Raw genomic sequence first — 20427 nt, 5'->3', positions numbered from 1 at the left:
GTTCCCATTAAATGGAGGCGAGGAAAACACACAGTCTTCCACGGGAGATGAAAACACGGTTAAAGTCCAAATCCAGAAAGCCATTGAAGATGAGTGAGTTTGTTTTGAGGGACTAAAGGGGTTCAGTGGGCTGAGGGAGGCTATGAAAGGTGCGCCTGATACGTGCAAGCGTCCATGCGTACCCTTGTCTACAGAGACTCTGAAGCAAAGAAAGAAAGAAATCACTCCAGCTACATCCACAACCTAGGCTGACCAAAATACCTAAACCTACATTTCACAGGCTTCATAAGAGGAAACCAATGAAACAATTAAGTGATGTAAATTGCCCAGATCATTAAGGAGAGGAAATGACGTGGCTAAGTGACCTGAGGACAAACAAAAGTGAAGCCATCATCTACAGCTCAGCTTGTGTCCACATGCAGCTTGAGAGACCGTAAGCTCTCGGCCACTGCCTGCAAAATCACCTGTGAATTCCCATTAAAGAAAAGCCATGGCACATAAACACAAACTGCACAGAGACAAACAACTAATTTAATGCTTGCAAGGTGTGAAAAGCTCGACTGGCACAATGGTTAATAGGGCTTTCTCCCAAACCCAACCAAAGTGCTCTCTCACCGGATGAGGGCGGATCAGCCGTGGATCCTTGCCAGGTCTGATAAAGCGCTGTGGCACACGTCTCTTCAGGCTGAGGGCATCGGTCCAGATCGGGGCATCTCCAGTAGCACAGCACACAGCTGCTGGGATCCTCAATAAGACCACCGCCACCCCAGGAGCACCAAATGTGTGCCAGTGAGATTACTTTGGGCAAGGAGCGAGGAGATGAGGACTGTGAGAGAGAGAGAGTGTCCCAGGTATGCAGTGTGTACCTTTGTGTACACCTCATGTTCTGTAACGTGTTCCTACACATATGAGCAAAGATTAGCCGGAGTCACGTGGAGTCCTGGTTTGTGTACGCAAACCTGGCCAATAAAGCTGATCAATTCTGATTCTGATAGAGGCCATTTGTTTCTTGGAATGTTCCCCATTGATGAAAAAGAGTGTTAACAGCAGCTTTCCTGTTTTGAGTTCGCTCAACGTATGTGTCTCACTCAACCCCTCTCCCTCACTCACTTTCTCTCCTTGCCTTAGCCCTAGGAGGATGGACTTGCAAATGAAGTGCATTTTGTTCTCTACCATTATGACATTTGTTGACAGCTCCTAAAGCAAGGATGCACACCATGATCACAGGACAAGATAGCAGGAGCCAATCACAAATGTACAACAAGCTTAATCACATCAGATCTCTTTCTGCCATCTAGTGAAAGAAAGAGGAATTGCAGGCCACTTGAAGCTCTTATTTCAAGAGGCTCAATTCACCTGTGATGCAAGAAAAATCAGAATGCTAAGAATGTTTAAGAAAAAACATTCCCAAAATGCCATGATAGCTGTGGCGTGATTAGGTACGACTTCTACTCTTTTTTTCTGCCACAGATATCTCACATGTATAGACCCTTTCATCAATAAAAACAAAAACAATGCTTGAACGTTCTATCTGGGCCCCAATCTACTTCCTCTGCATTAAGATAACATATGGAATGTTAAAAAGGAAGTCTTGTGGGGCCAACTATGATGCTTTCTCTTGAAAGGGTCCATAACAACACTCTAACATGTCATCCCTTATTGTTTCTTCCATGAACACAGAGTACCTGCCAGAGATATGCACACTAAAGGCACAGCATTTCACACAGTCTGCAGCAGATGTGGAATATCTGAGAACGCATCGGCGAGCACAAAGATCCATGAATGGCCTTGGCCTCCGTTTCCAAGGCTGAAAGCGCGTTAATGAAAAGAGCGTTATAATTACACAGCAGGAGATGGGCGGAGGAGTGCGACTGGGGGCGGGGGGTGGGGGTGGTGGTGGTGGTGGAGGGGGGGGGGGGGGGGGGGTAAGTGCCATATGCAAATGTGACTTATCACCTATTGCTGCCGACAGCCTGCAAAATGGCATTAATGCATTTTAAAGGGAAAGGGAAGGGGGGGGGGGGGATGGGGGGGGGGGAAATCCCCTTGGTCCCTTTCTCCCTCTATCTCTCTCCTCTTTATTCCCGCTCCTCTCACTCTCTGAAATTTATCTGCCGAAGACCAGCCTCTAACAATGAGCATTCAGAGGGGCCAGAGGAGATAGGGAAGAGAGGAGGCACGAGAGAAAGATGGAGCGAAAGGAAAGAGAGGGAGGGAGAGAGTTTAGCGGGAGAAGAAAGCTATCTCTCGTGGGTAGGGGAGAGGGGCCAGCCAGTCCATTTGCAGAACGCTTTGCAGACCTGGATTCAAAGGGCTGCATTGTGACTGCCTTAACAGCCTTTTCACCAGTATTTTCATATTTTGATAAATATAGCGGAAATAGGCCATATAGTCACATGATGTGCACTGGTGGCTCATAAGGACACAGGTGGGGTCCTAATGGAGGAGAATGGGGAGACGAGGCCACTCTCATGCCACAACTTCACTTCTAAAACAGCAATGTACCACAAAACTGAAAAGAGACTTCACTTCACTTCAGACTTCACAAACATATACATCTATGGGTAGAGTTCAGTTCAGTGTTTCTCGTCTTTCTAAATGCAATTTCTCAGAGATGGCTTTGTCTAAGGATTTCTTGTTTAATAAGAAATAATTACAATAATACAGTGATACTATTGCCAAGGGCCCCATTTTTGCCGTTTTAATGAAAGTGAAAAATAGTTCATGAAAAAGAGTTCCGCCCTGAGATTTGGGTCCACTCCGGATGCAATGGGTCCTCCTTGACCCATGCAACAACCCTCCACCAAGTTTGATGAAAAACAGGCAGGTAGTTTTTGCATTTTCCCTCTGACACACTGACAGACCGACAAACAAGCCGCAATGAAAACATAACCTCCTTGGTGGAGGTAATCAGTCACAGCTCTCTGATCTCAATTCCGTTCCTTTACCGCTCACATGCAAACGCACTCACAGCTGCCAAAGCAACAGTACAGAGCAAACATTTGTCGGAGTCATTCTCATTTGGAGAATGACATGCACCCCCACCATCCATCTTAAATCTTGTTTGCTTTTCAGACTCAGCCAATATCGCTCACCGGAATGAGTCTCTGGAATGACACAGTGTGTAAAACGGGCTAAATAAACTATGCCCTCCCTGCTCTCACTTTTACAGCAGCGGATTCTAAAGGTGGATAAGGACCAGGTTTGTGTTAGCGCAGGGTCTGAGTGGTAGGGAGCATATTCATGTTTATTAGCTATTGTTTATACTCTTGCCCTTGATTAAACTCTACCTGTGGTTTAGTATTTGACTTATGAGTGTGCCCACTCATGAAATGACATACTGAGGCAGAGAATGACAAGGCCTCAGCCCGCTAAGGCAGCAGGAACTAATGACGAGAGGAGGAAGAGGGACAGAGACAGAGTGCACGGACGTGCTAATTACCACCTGAGCATTGCAATTAGTCACATTTTCTCTGGAAATTTCTATTAATACAAACATATGTCTTCAGACAGATAAGACCACCGTCTGGACACATACTTGTGTGTGTATGTGTGTGCACACACACATGTGCACGTATGTGCATTCGTGTGTGTGTGTGTTTGCGTGTGTCCATGTTTCGTAATACCCCTGGGTAACTCTGGGTGCAGTCGGCCACTCCTCCAGAGAAGATAAGGCTGTCCCTGAGGGGTGAAGAGGGGCAAAGGGAGAGGATGGTGGCTCAAAGAAGCAATTTTGTGTCCATCAGAACAGTTAGAATGCAATTTCCATCTTGAGGGCTTCACTTGACAATGACCTTGCCTGCCTGAAGGGCCTGATTTTAAGGCACCCGTTAAAACTATTTAATTAAAAAAAGATAAGACTGCCATTTATTAATTTTTAAACTTATTAAGTTCCTCTGTGTCTGCTGCATATGAAACAGCATGCTTGTATGTTTGTCATCAAATCTCCTGTGGCACCCATGGACATGGACTAGCATGAATGAATCCTGTGTATGATGGACAGCATATAGTCATGCTGAATACATAAAGCAACTCATTAAGCCTTTGCATTAACAAGTTGGGAGGATGATATTAACATGCACAGAAGTTCTTTGTCTCCCCCTAGTGTTCTGAAGTGGCATGCAAAGAGAAATATCATTTAAAGGCCGTGTTGCAGGGTTCATTTTCCAACGAATTTGCACAATTTGCTTGTTGATAATAAACATTTAAACTGTTATCCATTGTATTTGATGTTGTTGGGTATCACAAAACGGAATATAATACGAAAAAGCAGGTACTATTTCACAGCGTTTGAAGTGATTCTCCTTTCCCCCACAATGCATTGCATTACGTCACCTTGGGGAGACTACAGACCAAAGCCCACCTTGAGACCCTTGAGAGTAATGAGAGAGGAGTAAAGAGAGACGAGTAAGGGATTGTTCAGCAGTAGATAGCGCAGATTATAGATAAATAGATAGGCTATAGATAGCCTAGATATGTATATAGACAGGTAGATAGATAGGTAGATAGATCATGTAATATGCTGGTCACAGGGGAGCTCCTCGACCAGCGGCCAAAATGCACTCGCTTCCCTAGTTACTGCAGCTCTCCACCAGTTTCCATCGGGACGGCACAGCCCACACAAGCACCTGCAAAACTGCGACTTGCCCATATTATCTCCCTCTTTGGTAAGCCGTACCCTGACGATGTCAATGGCAATCAATCACGAGCAGTAGTTATCGAAAATATTCATGCTGAAGACACGACCAGCCTAATCGGCGGCGGCTAGAAGCTAAGTAACTGGGGTGACTCACAGGTGGGACTAAAAAGTTAGCCCAGCTAGCTATCATGATGCTTCATATTCTGATCTTCTGACTAAGTTTGCCCGGTAGCCTACTTATCTGAACTAACGACATGATCACCATCACTAGATATAAAGAAAATGTTGACTTTCATTCGGTGCTGTTCACTGACAGTAACAAAAAAAGTAATGTTATAAGCATAATACATTGAACTGAATAGGTGCATTATGTAGCCTATATAACGAGGCCTCTCAAATTCAGAAAATTGCATTAAACTAAAATCGGAAGACATTGTTATCTTTGTTAGACCATAGGGTAGCTGTGATATAAATGCTGTGAATAAACTCGAAGTGTAAATATACAAACTTTATGTTGAAAGTGTAACCGCGACCGTTTCCCATAGGAATGCATGTAAAACATACCCTCCAAAACGAGACCTCCCGAAATTCAGAAAAATTACTAAATTGATATCAGGCACCGTTATTACCATTGGTAGATCATAGGGTAGCTGTGATATAAATGCTGTGACGAAATTCGAAGTGTAAATATACAAACTTTATGTAGAAAGTGTAAGCGCGATGTCCATTGAAATGCATTGAAATGAATAAAGCGCAGATCAAGTAGTCCCCAAAGTGACGTCATCACCGAATTGCGTACAAAAAACCCGCTAATGCTAAAAACAACAAAAACTGGCATTTAACACCATTTGGAGACATTTTTAAAAATGATATACATATATCGAGTGCTTTATGTACCCATTAATCAACAGTGGTGGTTAACCTGCAACACAGGCTTTAAGACTGTGTGCCTATGTTCCTGCTGTGTAGTGATTGTTTGACTTCACTAGACTATGAATGCATTTATTTATGTTGTAAGACATGTAAAATAAATGAATGACACCGGCACTACGCACAAATTAATTTAAACTTACACCACTTCCCTAATAACTTCTGACTAGTTATCTCGCGTCAGTCACTGAAAATAGCTAGAATGCATCAAGAAAACACATAGGAAAAATACTGTTCAGTCCACCAAGACATGATAAGCTATTGGCGCTACGCAGCACCAGTTGTGATATTTATCCTACTGAGTGTAATTGTAGGTAATGTCATGTAGCCTATAAGAAGAACTAGTATTGTTAGGCAATACATGTCAAGTCCAAGGCAGCTGAGGTGTGGCAATGACATCATTGATACGCAAGGATGCGGTTTCGCCGTCCAAACGAACTCGCAAGGGCTACGGTTTCGAATTTTTCCACCCTGGGACCAGGTTTCAAAAAAGTGCGGTTTCGGGCAGTGCGCTTACAGGATTCGTTTGGACGATCGGCCAAGACGATGCAAAACATGTGCGTTTAAACCAAAAAGCGTCTGGGACCAGGTTTCAAAAAAGTGCGGTTTCGGGCAGTGCGCTTACAGGATTCGTTTGGATGATCGGCCAAGACGATGCAAAACATGTGCGTTTAAACCAAAAAGCTTGGTCCCTGAGACAAGCTTTGTGACTGACCTTGTTGCTCCTACAACAACCTGGAGCTCAATGTGACAAAATACAGTGCATAGAGATAACATCATATGCTCAAATCAAACCATAACTGCCTTTCTTAAAGGAACCGTATGTAAGAAATGTATTTCAATTAATCATAAAATGGCCCTGATATGTCACTAGACATTAAGAAATCATGTTCATTTCAAATACTTATATCACTGACAACAGTAGTCCGGCCAAGATATTGTAATTTAAAAAGTGAAGTTGCAGCCCTCAACTGATGTTGATGTTGTGTTTTGTCATGTCATGTTGTGTTTTGGCCTGATGCACCACCCTCTACTTATCTACTAATCACAAAGTTAGTAGTGTTTCGGCATCTGGGTTGGCAACCTCGAGTCAGGGGGGAGGGGGAAGGGATACACTGCTCTACAGTAATTTGAAAGTGATTGCAGTACCAGTTTTGGCCACAATCTTACATATGGTTCCTTTAAGTGTACACCTTATAACAGCCAAATCAAGTAAAGTCACTTTGGCAAGAACAACACTGTAGGTTTAAAACTATATGAAAGACTGAGAAGTGTAGTCAGATAAAACAATAGAACATGAGACTGAAACCTGTTCATTCAGAATCGCTCTGTAACCAGCCACAGCACTTTCTTCTAAGGTAGCTGAGCTACGCAGTGGCTGCTAGAATAACAACTGTCTGCCATAATATACTGTGTAAGATTAGTGCCAGTGAGAGATGCTAATCTGAGCAGGCGAAGTGAAGCGTAGTTGCAACAGAAATGGGGAAGCAGTTTCAGCTGAAGCCCACCTTGAGGTGATGACAGAAGGGGTCACCGTGACTGAAGCACCAGTGAGAAGTGGATAGCAAACAAGAGTTATAAAATGATTGTGTGTGTGTGTGTGTGTGTGTGTGTGTGTGTGTGTGTGTGTGTGTGTGTTGATTTGTGTGTGTGTGTGTGTGTGTGTGTGTGTTGATTTGTGTGTGTGTGTGTTGATTTGTGTGTTGATTTGTGTGTGTGTGTGTTGATTTGTGTGTGTGTGTGTTTGTTTAATTTAAGGCAACTTAAATTATTTCCGCAACTAAGGCTATTTAATGGCCAGAGCATTGTGTGTTTTAAAAACATAGAAATATGTTTTTTAAAATCTAGTAAGCTAGTAAAATCTAGTTGCTAGTAAGATATTCGAAAACCTTCAAAGGTGGGACCTTACTAAAAACATCAGCTATAGAAAGAGTGTGTGTGTGTGTGTGTGTGTGTGTGTGTGAGAGAAGAGAGAGAGAGAGAGAGAGAGAGAGAGAGAGAGAGAGAGAGAGAGAGAGAGAGAGAGAGAGAGAGAGAGAGAGAGAGAGAGAGACTGACCAGCGACTGGGCTTTGTCCGCCTCCTGTCTGGTCTGCGCTCTCTCGCGCTGCATTGCTCGACTCAGGTCCTGGCGGCTGGCCTCCCTCTCTCGACGGGCGATACGGGCCAGCTCCTCCTGGATGATGCTCTGCTGACGCTCGTACCTGACCAATGCATGCACATAATCAGAGCCAGCTTACGTCTCTACTGTCCACTACGGTCAGCACACACTGGCCAAACTCAGAATGATGTGCTAGCCCAGCTCAATAATCATGCAAAAGAAATGAACCGTGCAGATGAACTGTGGGCCACAATCAGTGTTAACTCTGATGTGTCGTTGATGTTTTTGTCATGTTGTGCCTCTGGCATCACTAACAACACACCTTCACTGAGGACCACCGCATGGCCAATGTTTAATCTGCATAAAAAAAAACTATTTAACCTGCCATCAAAATTATTTTTTTAAATTAAATTTTTTTTAAAAATTAATTTTTTTTATTAAGATGACAAACAAAATGAGTTATTTCTACATGTAATGTACTGGTACATCCAGTCAGTGAAAAGCCAACGAAGATTCAAAGGCCATGGCCGTGCATCTGCACTCCATTTGTCAATTTTATTATTATTATTATTATGGTCCGAACATTTGTGTCACTGGAAAAGCCCAGACCGCAGACACCACCTGAGCTGCCGGCCCACTCTCAGCCCCCCTCCAGCCCACAGTACCTTCTCTTCAGCTCCTCGCTCACGTCTGCTGCTGTGGACCCACTGGTTGCCTGGGGCTGGGGCTGTGGTTGAGGTTGTGGCTGTGGCTGTGACTGTGACTGTTGTTGAGAGGATGACTGAAGATGTGGCTCTGCCGTGGAAAATGAGCAGAGTTATACTTTTGTGCAAATGGCATCAGAGAAAGGCTCTACTTATCAAGACTGTAATAGTTACAGTGTCTCACCTGTGTTCTCTTTGTTGCCAAGAGTGGTTTTGGTCTGAGATTTGGAAAATTCATTAGCACCCCTCATTCTTTGGAGAACATCCTCTGAGAGCTTAAAAAAGAGAGAGGAAAAAGAACACATTCATGCTACCTCAGCTACACAGGTCTCAAACATGACACATTTTGTGAGATAATGTTCACTTGTTTAACCCTCAGACATTGGAAACTGGACCATACATCATGACAAGAATGAAATAATTAAGATAATCTATGACAATTTAAAGCTGCAGTTGGCAAGACTTTTTTGAGACTTTTTTGAGAACAGCATTTTTAGAAAAAAAACCGGCACTTCTACCTCCACCTAGAGCCTTTTATTCGTTTTGCAAAAATCCACAGCTCCCGGTTCTTCTGATCCAATCAGAGCAGGACTGTGTGATATCTGACTGTCAGTCACAGTCTGGTGCAGTCTGGTCCGCACTGACGAGCTCGATGAGAGGGTGCTCAGTGGTAGTGGGGGAGGGGCATGAGTGTTGTAAACATTCAACATTTTGGCTAAGTCCCCTCAATCTGTCAGACTTGCCAACTGCAGCTTTAAAATAGACAAACAACATGATTCATTTCTAAACATACCTGGTGCTATTGAGCATTTGGGGCAGCCGTGGCCTACTGGTTAGCACTTCGGACCTGTAACTGGAGAGTTGCCGGTTCGAACCCCGACCAGTAGGCACGGCTGAAGTGCCCTTGAGCAAGGCACCTAACATCATCAAGGCATCTAGTAAGCTAGTAAAATCTAGTTGCTAGTAAGATATTCGAAAACCTTCAAAGGCTCCCCGAGTGCCGCTGTTGATGCAGGCAGCTCACTGCGCCGGGATTAGTGTGTGCTTCACCTCACTGTGTGTACACTGTGTGCTGTGTGTGTTTCACTAATTCACGGATTGGGATAAATGCAGAGACCAAATTTCCCTCACGGGATCAAAAAAGTATATATACTTATACTTTTATATATACTATTGGACCTGTAGAGGTCAGTATTGGATTAGGCTACTTAATCTAAAAGTGTTCTTTGACAATAATGAGTGATATACATTTCAATGTGTTTTAATTCCAAAGTCCAAGTCCTAGATTAAAAAAAAATAAAAAATATGGGGGAAAGATATGCAGATAGGATAGGTTTCCTACTTTGCATTAAGTGGTGCCTCACCAGGATTTCAGAAACTACTTATAACTAATGTTTAAAATTAATGTACTAAGATTTAGTAGTGTACACAACTACACTACAGATCTCCCGTAGGCCTAATGACACGTTCGACCTCAGACAATCGGCATAAGGCCAGCGGACAAGGAGATTATGAGGATAAACGTGACTGTCATTTGAGGATGGTGTACGTGGTAACATACTCTAGTTTAACAGAATGTATTGAGTCGTTATAGTCCAAAATATATGTGGTTGCCTTTCTAGTCTTTAAAACTAGGCCTACGGTATGCCTAATCTAACTTGGCGGGCTTCCGAGAGCAAGACGACTCAAAGAATCTCATTTGCAAGAATGTGTTCAAGGTCATTATCGCTTGTCCTATCCACTGATGACAGCGCAAATTTCCTTGATGTCCTCTTAACTGATTTTTAATAAGAATACGTGATGTTCGCCAGAACCAGAGACCAGACTATTTTTCCCAAACTGGCGGCTATCGTTAGAAAAGTGTTTATGCTATAAGCCTACAGTCTCTGCTTACTGCTTAGACCCCCATAATAAAGTCAGTTTCTCCCTCCCTAATTGCAGGTTATTTGCAAGACTTGCCAGTCGGCAACTTTAGGTCCGTATTCGACTTGGAAGCAGGCCTGTGTCAATATTCAAATGAACGTTTTGTTATGTCAAATATATTTTACGTAAAACTAAACACTTTGTCAGTTAGCTAATTTGTGATAACGAATTCAACCCTCAAAATAGACAACAATCTAATGTCCAAATACCCAGAACGCATAGCGAAAAGACGCACTGAGGACCACCACCAACCAAAACAGCTAACTAGCTAACCACAGTAGCGTAGATAGTCTATTCCTCATGATTTCCATGAGTGATGAATGATGTTGGCGTGGCTGCTGGTTACGTTAAACCTCGCCCAGTTCATTTTAGGTCAACCCCTGCGTCTACACTGGTAAGAATATCTTTAACCCACTGAACACAAAATAATATTTCTGTTATCGTTCACATTACTTCTAAAAACTCTGTACCATAGACAGCTAATGTTAACGTGATGCCTAATGTTAGCTTCAGATCCAAAACGTTACCTTCACTCCTCGCAAAATTCGGACCGTGTCCCCATCATCCAGGCCGAAAGACACTTTCCGTGTTGTACTCTCTGCAGATCCCATCATCCACTATGTTAACAGACAGAAATGACGCCTCGGTGCAGGATATGTTTAAGGGAGACACTGAAGTGTAGTATTGTTTGATTTACTAGTGATAACACACAGCTTCTGCGTTGACAGCTTGGTCTCGACACGGCTTGTCAGATTCAGGCTAATATCCTGTTACAGCATTGGTGAATCTGATTGTCAAGATCCAATGAAAATGGATATTGTAGGGTTGTGTAGGAGGCTACAATAGAGAATCATGGGAATTGTAGTGTTGCATTTTAAGTCCCCTCTCACTGAACCTAGGCTAGCCTACAGGTGAAAATGTTCACATAACAACAAGTTAACAATAACAAAAATATAAAAAAATACATTACAATAACAAACATGAGGTTGTTTCCCTGAATTCAGCTCCTTGAGCAGCAAAGTCATAATTTTACATTATCTCAATCGTTTTTTTTTTTGTGTGTAGGGCCTATACAATGTAGCACTAATCTTATTTTCAGTCTTTTTTTTTAATCTTATTTCTGTTTAATAAGCCTTTACATGTTTTTCCTTACTGTCAGTGGTGTATGACCAAAATTATTTAAAGACAACAGCTTATGTAAATGGTTACAAACCAGAGCAGCGTATGCAATAGTTTATTGTTGATGTCTACAAATCTTTTTTTTTTTTTCTTTTTTGATGGACAGCACTGTCTGGAAGAGGAAAGAGCAACAAACATTGGCCATTTCTCTGTGTTTTGTTTGTAAGTTTGTGTACTTCTGAAATCCCTTGGCTTCTTGACACTTAGTTGGAACACCTCATCCAGCGCTCTTTTTTGCTCAGAGGATAGCCCTTGTCTATGGTGAGCCGAGGGTTCACACGCCAGTACTTATCCTCCTTGAACACGTACATGTGACCATTAGTCCAGGTGAGGCCAGCATCGGGATGGGAAGGAAGGCCTTTGACAAGATGTGACAGAGCCTTGGGGTACGACTTGAGGTCAACAGACCCAAACTCATCCCACTGCCAGTACTCTGATCCCTGTAAAGCAGAAATATATGTATGGCTACTCATTCCACACCTTTTCATCAATGGGAAACTATCAAATGTTATAGAAAAAGAACATAATCACCTTAATAAACACCAGTCTCTTATTTATGTTGAGGTAGAAAGCACAATCAACATCAGAGGGAATGCCAGTCAGTTGTCTAGGAAACCCTCTGTCAAGCCGGAACCCTGTGTACCTCCAGACTTTTCCTCCTGGGTAACAGAAAGGGTTGCATTCTGTTACAGGCTGCTGATATGAACTAATGTAGGCTACATACCAAATGAAAATGCTCAGTGGTTCTCAGTAGATTTAAAGCAGGGTTACAGAGGCTACCAGAAATATTGGCACATCAAGGTAGATTACCTTTTAGGAAGTAAGATTTGTTGGTCCTGGAAGAATGAACGGCTGCAGAGAGATCTCCAGGTAGGTCTTTCCACAGAGAACTGATGCGAATGGGTGCAGTGTAACCAGTGTCAGTAACTGTCCACACATGCTGTCCACTGAACGCATATGTTTTACCATAAGGCCCTGTTCCAAGAACCAGAGAAAGTCAGACTGTCAGACAAGCTGAATAAAACTTACATTAACTGAAATGACTGCCTCATGCAGAGACACAGTAAAGACGTTTGTGGCTTAATAGTGGACAGGAGAGAAACAGCAAACCTAGCATGATGGCATCTAGAGCAGCCTTGCAGGGGTTGGGAGAGCTGGAGGCTGGCTTAGATGGGGAAGGCTCTCTTGGATTCGAGTTGGGTTTACCTGAGATGTGGGGTAGTTGGTTAACCTTCACATACCTCTATCATTACTATTACATTACATTACATATTATTACATTATTATTATGATATTATTATGAGTACTGGATATCAAATAACACGGCTCATCTTAAGGAAGTTAACTGACCATATAGAACTTGGATGCCAAGAACGTCATCAGGATGCAGCTTAAAGTCCTCCTTGTAGCCAGTGTACACAGGTGCCATGAGAGCTCTGAGGTGCTGAGAATGACCGAGCCCAAGGGCATGGCCTATCTCATGAGCTGCCACAATGCGGAGGTTAGCACCACGCGATGTCCCCTCAGTCCAGTGCTCTGACACGTCAAAGTGTACCAGCCCTGACTCTGGAGCATCGGCATGTGCCAGGACACCTCCTACATGACACATGACAAACACAAACCCCTAATTTTTTACTTATTGAGCGATGTTTTTTAAAATGTTGTATTTGTATTTGTGCTTCCTGTGGGACCACATATGTAAATTAGCCCAAGGCTAACTCTGGTGCAATGCATCAAATGGTTACATTTATGTTTTATTTGCACACTGTCTCTTACAATTAAATTGAAATTGAAATTGAATAGAAATTGAAATTGAAATTGAACTGGATTCCAGTTTCTTCCAGTAGCAGCAACTGGAATCCATGCATTTCCACTGAATTATTTTTGGAATCTGATCCCTTATCATACCTGTTCATTCTTACTCGTTGCTCGACTTATCGTGACTCAATTCAAGATGGCTGCAAACGCTAAACTTCGTGAAGATACTGTCTGTATAAACCGTCTTGTAAGTAAACTACCAGTGCTTTTTTAAAGTTCTCAATGTCTCGTTTTAAATGTCAGGGCCCTCGGAAGTCTACCAATGAAGTGTGGAGATACATTGAGCCTCGTAAATGGGTGTAAAACAGTGATTTATTTGCATGGCTAGCCCGATGCCGAAGCACCACTATTGAAAAAGCTGTTGGTAGCATCGGCTAACTAGCGCCAGATTTTGGAGTGCAGGGGACAAGCCGAGATGGGCTATGAGACATACGTTCACACTCGGTATCATGTTTCAATACACTTTAGGTCAATATCACACCGGAATTCTCCTTTAAATTCACCATAAAAAAACACATCACACACACAAATCTAGGCATTTAATTACATATCGAAAAAAGTTCAATGTAGACGTCATGGAGAAGTCAGGCTCAAGAGGACACAGCTCAGCTTACAGGAGTCTTTGTTTCTCACCTGGTCCATCAAAGGGTACTGGGCATGTGCTGACCCTCTTGTGGAAGGAGATTTTAATGTCTGCCGGTCCTTGTGTCACTTCCTGAAACGTCAGCGGTGAGACATCGCTCCAGTAGCGGAAGGCCCTCTGGATGGCAGCGCGGGTTTTGGCTCCGCTCATGTTGGGTGCGTAGTTGTAGATTCGATAGGTAAGCCTCTTCTTCTTCCAGTGGCCTATTGAATTACGTGTGGTTTAAAATGAAGAATTATCACCATAATTACTTATAATGTAATTATACAGTGTTTTCATTGATTTATAATTATTACCATAATCACATAGATAATGAATGCAGGGAAATGCAAGTGCATTGCAAAGATTGAGTTTAGGCTGCGTTGAGGGAAACTGAGTGAAAAATGGCCCAATTGGTTGTTATTTCATATTCATACGTTCAATCAGACACATTCAACATACTGTTGACTTAAGTTCTTTGAAACCTGTGTTAAATGTGTCATGATTTCCTAATGATTATTTCCAGAGCACTGTAAACTGGTTCTGTAACATTAAGTTTACATTCAAGAAGGCTTAGTAGTGCAATATGGTTGTCATTGTAATACAATGTAGTAGACACTCATCAGTGAGAAACAAAACTGAATTCTATAGTTTTCTTTAAAAACTGCACTTTATTTCCATGTATTTATTTCCAACTCTTGCCAATGCTGGGAGCAGCTGCACAGGTTTTCTTACCCAAAAGGCGATATTTAAGGGTCCTGTTGTTGAAAGCGTCCTGTACACCACAGCGGGGCTGCCGCATCATTGCCAGAGTAGCCTGATCCAATCTGCCTGTGATTGGCAGCTCAGTGACCCTTTGAAAAGTCCTATTAGACCAAGATTTGAAATCTCAATATCCACAGTCAGTGATATGTATGCTTGCCATTTTCAGGATTGTCAAGGAATGAGTTAATCGTTGGTTTTGCATGTGAGTGTCAGTTGCCTGTAGAAGATCCTGGGGATCGAAACACTGCCCTTTTAAAGAGGATATAAAAGAAATATTTTGTGGAGCCACAGTGTGCAGACTTTACTTTCTTTTTAAAGAATTGTTTGTCTGACGCCTGACAAGTTTTGGATGTGCACACACTTTTTCCTTTTTACAAAATGTCAGTGTAAGTCACCTCAAAGATTCACTCAGCTCCTCCAGCTGCTGCCTGGTTGATTCGGAGTTCAAAAGTGTTGTGTGGAGATATCCATATTGCTTTAGATAAGCCTAGAGAAAGAAACAAATAAAGAATGAGAGACAGAGAAAGAGAATTAGAATTTTGAGAAGTGCCAAATAAGACAAAATAATTATAGGCTGTATAGTATCCTACAAATTATTAAGACAAATACATGTGTTAGAAGTCACATGTTTTTCGTACAGGTACACAAGAGCTCTGTGTGTTAGCACAGGTACACAAAAGCTCTGTGTGTTAGCACAGGGTGTAACCATAGTAACCAGCTGTAGCGTGAGAGTGCATGGAAAGGATTTTGAGCAGCTCACTCACCATAGCTTCTCTCAGGACACCGAGCTCCACAGCTGAGGTCAGGGTCATCGTCAGCATCAGCACCATCAGTGGCGACTCCATTCTTTTTGTGAAGATAAAAAGCTCCGGACACAAACTACGTCCTAATGGTCGTCACCTAAGCTCCTCACTGCTCAACTGCACGTTTTGGAGACATACAGTTATTTCATAACCAGCGTATTGTTGCTTCTGACAAGACTAGTCTGTGGCGTGTCTGGGTTATTCCAAATATAAAACTGCCTTTGTGTCTCTCCTGAGTGAGTGAATTCCAGACGCCTTGTTTTCCTCTCTGGCCCTGGGTTGCTTTTATATCGGCTGATGCCACCAAGGAGTGGGCTCCGACCTCAACCACAGCAGTACCCATGAGAGAGGAGTGATGGGAGGCTGGGAGGTTTAACAGCCCATCTGTGAAAGCCCACTCACAGTGTCCTGGTCCACTGTTACGACCATGACGGAATGGAAATGCATCTGTAAATGTGAGCTGTTTGTATCAGTAACAGGCTTTATAAATCCAAACCGCTACAACACCTTGCAGAATTATATACAAAGCATCCCATAGCACATGGTCAACTTCTACCCACCTCCAGATCCACATCATTCTTTTATACTGTAAGCCCCAGACGACTTTGCCCCGGCTCTCCGTCTCTCAAAATGTGTTCATGAAAATGAAGAATCTCATGACATTACCCTGGTCAGGAAAACCCTATTGGTGAGCATTCATGACATTTAAGAGCTATTTACCTTTAATACCTTTAAAGGACAATTATATTTGTATACCACATTGTGTAAACGGAAGCAATTATGTGCTAGTAAGTAGTGGTACCGTAATTATGGCAGTAAAGGACTCAATATCAAGCCAGCTTGTCACTTTTATGAATCATGGCTTTCCAGTGTAAAATTCTACAAATATGTTCTCATTTGTTACACATAGCCATTACTGAATCAGTCATCTCTTTTTGTCACTGTTTTCTTTTATATGATCCTTTCAACAATAAAAACAAAAACAATGCTTGGACGTTCTATTTGGGCCCCAATCTACTTCCTCTGCATTAAGATAACATATGGAATGTTAAAAAGGAAGTCTTGTGGGGCCAACTATGATGCTGATAATGGAACTCTCTTGAAAGGGTCCATATGATCAAGTTAATACCTTCAGCTGAATTATTTCCTTGAACTCTTTGGCATTTCTTGACATTACAATTCTGGCCCAGAGCAGGCCTACTTCTAACCAAGTAACATTCCAACATTTTGCCACATAAACAAAACAATGATACCGCACTTACAGCTTACAGCTGGAGACTAACTAAAAACCACAATGTCATGGATGTACATGCCAGAACTTCTCAATATTTCGTTCAATACTCATCAAACTTGTTCAGTAAAAAACAGCAAGTGTATGCAGATGGTAGAATATCAAGTTTGAGTGTTGATCTCAATGATTTCACATTAAAAATGAAAGGTATCAGCAGGGGACTCAGTTTTACAGTTTGGTTTGCCAATTATCTGTGGAATGTCCGTTCAACAGAAGAAGGGGGTTTACTTTTGCTGTTAATTAAAACGTGGCTCATGTGGTTTCTCAACCCCAGAACCCACATGACCTCACCAGGGCATCTTTAGTTCGCCAAATGTACAGTATATTCTGATGGGCTGTTTTAAAAAGCAAGGTTATCAAGATTCACAGCGGTTTGAGCTTACACAGACACATTAATTCTGTTTCATTTTTACAGCTTTCTGTTTTAATTTCCGTTTAACTGCTTTGGTGGGCAGCGGATGTGCTCACATCGGTGTTCATAAATGGCAAAATGTGGGCTGTGTAGGAGTGAGGCTGAGTGAATGAAGCCCTGGTAGGTTTGCTCGTGGCCACAGGCAGTGGGAGTCATGGTGTCCACTAGTATGTCACTAAGAGTATTATAAACTTAAAGTTTTTTTTCTGACTTGAGAGGTGTGTGATCACTAACATCTTGAGATAATTTGTCAAATGTCCTTGTTCTACTTCTTTAACTTGCAACCCCTTTCTTATGTGACCAGCCAGCCATGGTTCCTGCTGGCCAGTGGCCACCAACTTCACTGTCAAGAAGTAGTGATGGGCAAATGAAGCTTTGGTGAACCACTAAACCACAGCAGTGTGAAGCTAGCAACACTAATGAAAAAATCCAATATGGCTGCCACATGTAGATTTTTCAACATAAAAGTCCTTACCCAAACCAGTATATGTAACCAAAAATATTGGTTTGCTAAGGACTTTTATGTTGAAAAATGTATGTGTGGCGGCCATCTTTTTGCTTTTCAGCTAGTGTCGCTAGGTTCACACTGCTGTGGTTCAGTGGTTCACCAAAGCTTCATTTGCCCATCACTATCAAGAAGTCTCCAAGCCCATGGGTGTGTTCGAAGGGAGGCAGTAGGCAGCTGTCTTCCGTTTCAAACAGACCCCATGTCTCCCTCCTCACTCAAGGCAGAGGAGGAGGCTGAGAAGCAAGGCACCCAGAGGCAGGAAAGGAGGCTGCTAGAATCACCACCAAGGGCCTGGACTGCAGTGTGCTGACCGCTTACGTCTTTCCATTACATGGCACATGTTGAGCCACAGTTAACAACATCAAAGGAATATATGGAGGCCCATGGGACTCACTTTGGCCAAATCAAAAGTGCAGCGTCCAGATCGAATGAGGTCTTTAAATATCCTGGTGGATAAGGACCTCCTGCAAGCTCCTACTGGGACACTATGGTCTTTCCACCACCAAAGGCTTCAAGCCCATCACTCTCTCAGAGGGAGGCTGTGAAGCTGGGAGGGAGGCTATGAAAAGAGAGACCCAGTAGCAGGAGACAGGAGGCTGCAAGGATAACCAGCAATGGCCTGCGCTGCAGTGTGTTTGTCTCTTCTTTACCATTCCCCACTCTGTGGCCATTCCAGACACGGCTAGCGTGGAGGGTCAGCAGTAGCCTAGAAATCTAGACGCACCCTAGCGGCAGCAAATGTAATTTGCACCCAGGGTAGTCTAGCAACTCTCCGTTGGCTTGCGAGCTGTAAAAAACAAACTTCAGTCAGGCCAATCACATTGTGAATAGAGTCGGTGGACGGGCTTAACATAATGACAACAGAGTTGTGACTAATTCCGTGTGAATTCCTTGCTACTTGAAAACAAAGAAGATGGATGCTGCTACTGTCGGCCTTTGAACAGCCTTTGAATCGTGACTCGAGTTAAGCTTTTTTTTTAAATTGGCAAAAGTTTGATCAACTAGCTCCGCTGATGGGAAAATGCATGGGACTCATGAGTTGTAGTGCTATCCTATTGCGTGCAGAGGGAATTTGAAAGACAACTGTTTATCCCGCCCCTCGGATTGAGCACTGCCAATGGTGAGTTCCCAGACCCTACATGTTGATGTGGGTCTGGCTTGTCAGGCTAGGTCAGCAGGCCACTGAAGCCAGCAACCACATGCATCCACATCCAGGTCCAAATAGCTCTCTGGGCATCCTGGTGTATAAGGAGATGGGGGCTAAGGCCAGGTAATGGTTGAGAAACCACAGCTGCATAAGTTGGGGACAGAGAAAACTAAAATGGTAAGTGGAGCTAAATGCACAACAGAAAAGGAACAGAATTTAAGTGCACAGGTCACATGGGCAGCAGTGATAGCAGCAGCAATGTGATTGGGTGGAAAGGGAAGGGTCGTGTGACAGAAATGGAGTCCAGGAAGAATCCTCCCAAGAAAACAAAGACCCAAGAAGAGCAATGGGAAGATCACATGGCCAAGCATAACCCCAGCACAGCAACAGAGCACATGGTTCAGGGAAGCTGTGAGAAAATGGCACTGCTGTCAAATCCTACATCAGCCAAGAAGAATTCACCAGAAGACAAGGGGGGGGGGGGGGCAGAGATATGTACACTATGCTGTACATCTGGTCTTTTTTGTTTACATGTATTTATTTTTGTATTTTTTGGAGGGGTTGGGGGTTGTCCTTTATGTAGACTGGACAGCTAGGAATGACTGGAAACAAGGAGAGAAAGATGGGATGAAATTAGGAAACAACTGCAGGTTAGAATCAAACCCAGGTCTCTGCAGGAACCTGAACGTGATAACAATGCCACTTCAGCCACAGCTCAACTTTCTTTTCCTGTAGCTTCATAAAATATTGATTGATATTGTGATTTAACCCATATCTGTTGTAATGTTCTCACAGCAGTTTGCAAGCCACTTTACATATGAACGCGCTCCTGTATCACATGCTGGCAAAATAACATTGGTGTCTGAGCAGCTGCTGATAAAACTGTACGACTCCTTCAGTGGTCTCACGTGGTTGTAATTATTGCCTAGCATGTTTTCTGCACTGCTTCCAGAGTATAAAAGCCCAACAACAAATGTACCGATATCTCTTGTAAATACCACATTTACAATGTGTTGTTACTCAGGCAACATTAATCTGTTGGTGGTGCTCGTTTTGTTTATTCAGTATCTGGGTGTCATATCCCCCCATTTATTTTAGACTGTTGCTAATAATAAACATTGCAATCTTCCAGCTTTCGCTGTGCCTGATGTCAACATTGCTTTTGTTCTTATAACTTATACTTAAGTGTAGGAACAAAAGCAATGTTGACATCAGGCACAGCATATATATATACGTTTTTGATCCCGTGAGGGAAATTTGGTCTCTGCATTTAACCCAATCAGTGAATTAGTGAAACACAAACAGCACACAGTGAACACACAGTGAGGTGAAGCACACACTAATCCCGGCACAGTGAGCTGCCTGCATCAACAGCGGCGCTCGGGGAGCAGTGAGGGGTTAGGTGCCTTGCTCAAGGGCACTTCAGCCCTACTGGTCGGGGTTTGAACCGGCAACCCTCCGGTTACAGGTCCGAAGTGCTAACCAGTAGGCCACGGCCCCTCAATCAATCATTTGTTTCTACAAATGATATGGTTATACCAAAGTGATGAACAGGTTTCTTTGCAGAAAACTTCATCTAGAACCAA

General features: G+C 42.9%; 2 protein-coding genes across 3 annotated transcripts in view; both read right to left on the bottom strand.

The window, feature by feature from the left end:
- The window catches only part of chchd6a (coiled-coil-helix-coiled-coil-helix domain containing 6a), a 66120-nt gene extending 55060 nt beyond the window's left edge, over window positions 1–11060 (bottom strand). For both annotated transcript variants that reach the window (XM_042099217.1, XM_042099218.1), the window contains exons 1-4: window positions 10824–11060; window positions 8558–8648; window positions 8335–8464; window positions 7628–7772 (exon numbers count right to left, since the gene is read on the bottom strand). In XM_042099217.1, coding sequence (XP_041955151.1) covers window positions 7628–7772; window positions 8335–8464; window positions 8558–8648; window positions 10824–10910 — 453 coding nt within the window. In that variant the 5' untranslated portion in view covers window positions 10911–11060. The remainder of the gene's footprint in view (window positions 1–7627; window positions 7773–8334; window positions 8465–8557; window positions 8649–10823) is intronic.
- A 490-nt stretch (window positions 11061–11550) lies between these two features.
- LOC121713248 (matrix metalloproteinase-19-like) lies at window positions 11551–15525 on the bottom strand. The gene is made up of 9 exons (XM_042097748.1): window positions 15445–15525; window positions 15076–15167; window positions 14651–14781; window positions 13927–14139; window positions 12826–13071; window positions 12586–12681; window positions 12286–12450; window positions 12007–12134; window positions 11551–11915 (listed from the first exon to the last, which is right to left on the bottom strand). Exons 1-9 carry the CDS (start codon window positions 15523–15525, stop codon window positions 11679–11681), a joined length of 1389 nt encoding a protein of 462 aa, XP_041953682.1. The 3' UTR covers window positions 11551–11678.
- Between the last annotated feature and the right edge of the window lie 4902 nt (window positions 15526–20427).

Source organism: Alosa sapidissima, chromosome 7 (genome assembly GCF_018492685.1).
Source record: "Alosa sapidissima isolate fAloSap1 chromosome 7, fAloSap1.pri, whole genome shotgun sequence".
NCBI classification, from domain to species: domain Eukaryota; kingdom Metazoa; phylum Chordata; class Actinopteri; order Clupeiformes; family Clupeidae; genus Alosa; species Alosa sapidissima.
This window is presented reverse-complemented; position numbering and strand designations above follow the sequence as displayed.

What these genes read in the sequence shown, in the direction of transcription:
- LOC121713248 (XM_042097748.1), bottom strand. Translation starts at nt 15,525, where the DNA reads ATGGAGTCGCCACTGATGGTGCTGATGCTGACGATGACCCTGACCTCA. An exon ending in CCTTAAATATCGCCTTTTGG is followed by an intron (nt 14,140 to 14,650) that starts GTAAGAAAACCT and finishes GTAATTCAATAG; the next exon opens with GCCACTGGAAGAAGAAGAGG. An exon ending in AGAGACTGGTGTTTATTAAG is followed by an intron (nt 11,916 to 12,006) that starts GTGATTATGTTC and finishes TCTGCTTTACAG; the next exon opens with GGATCAGAGTACTGGCAGTG.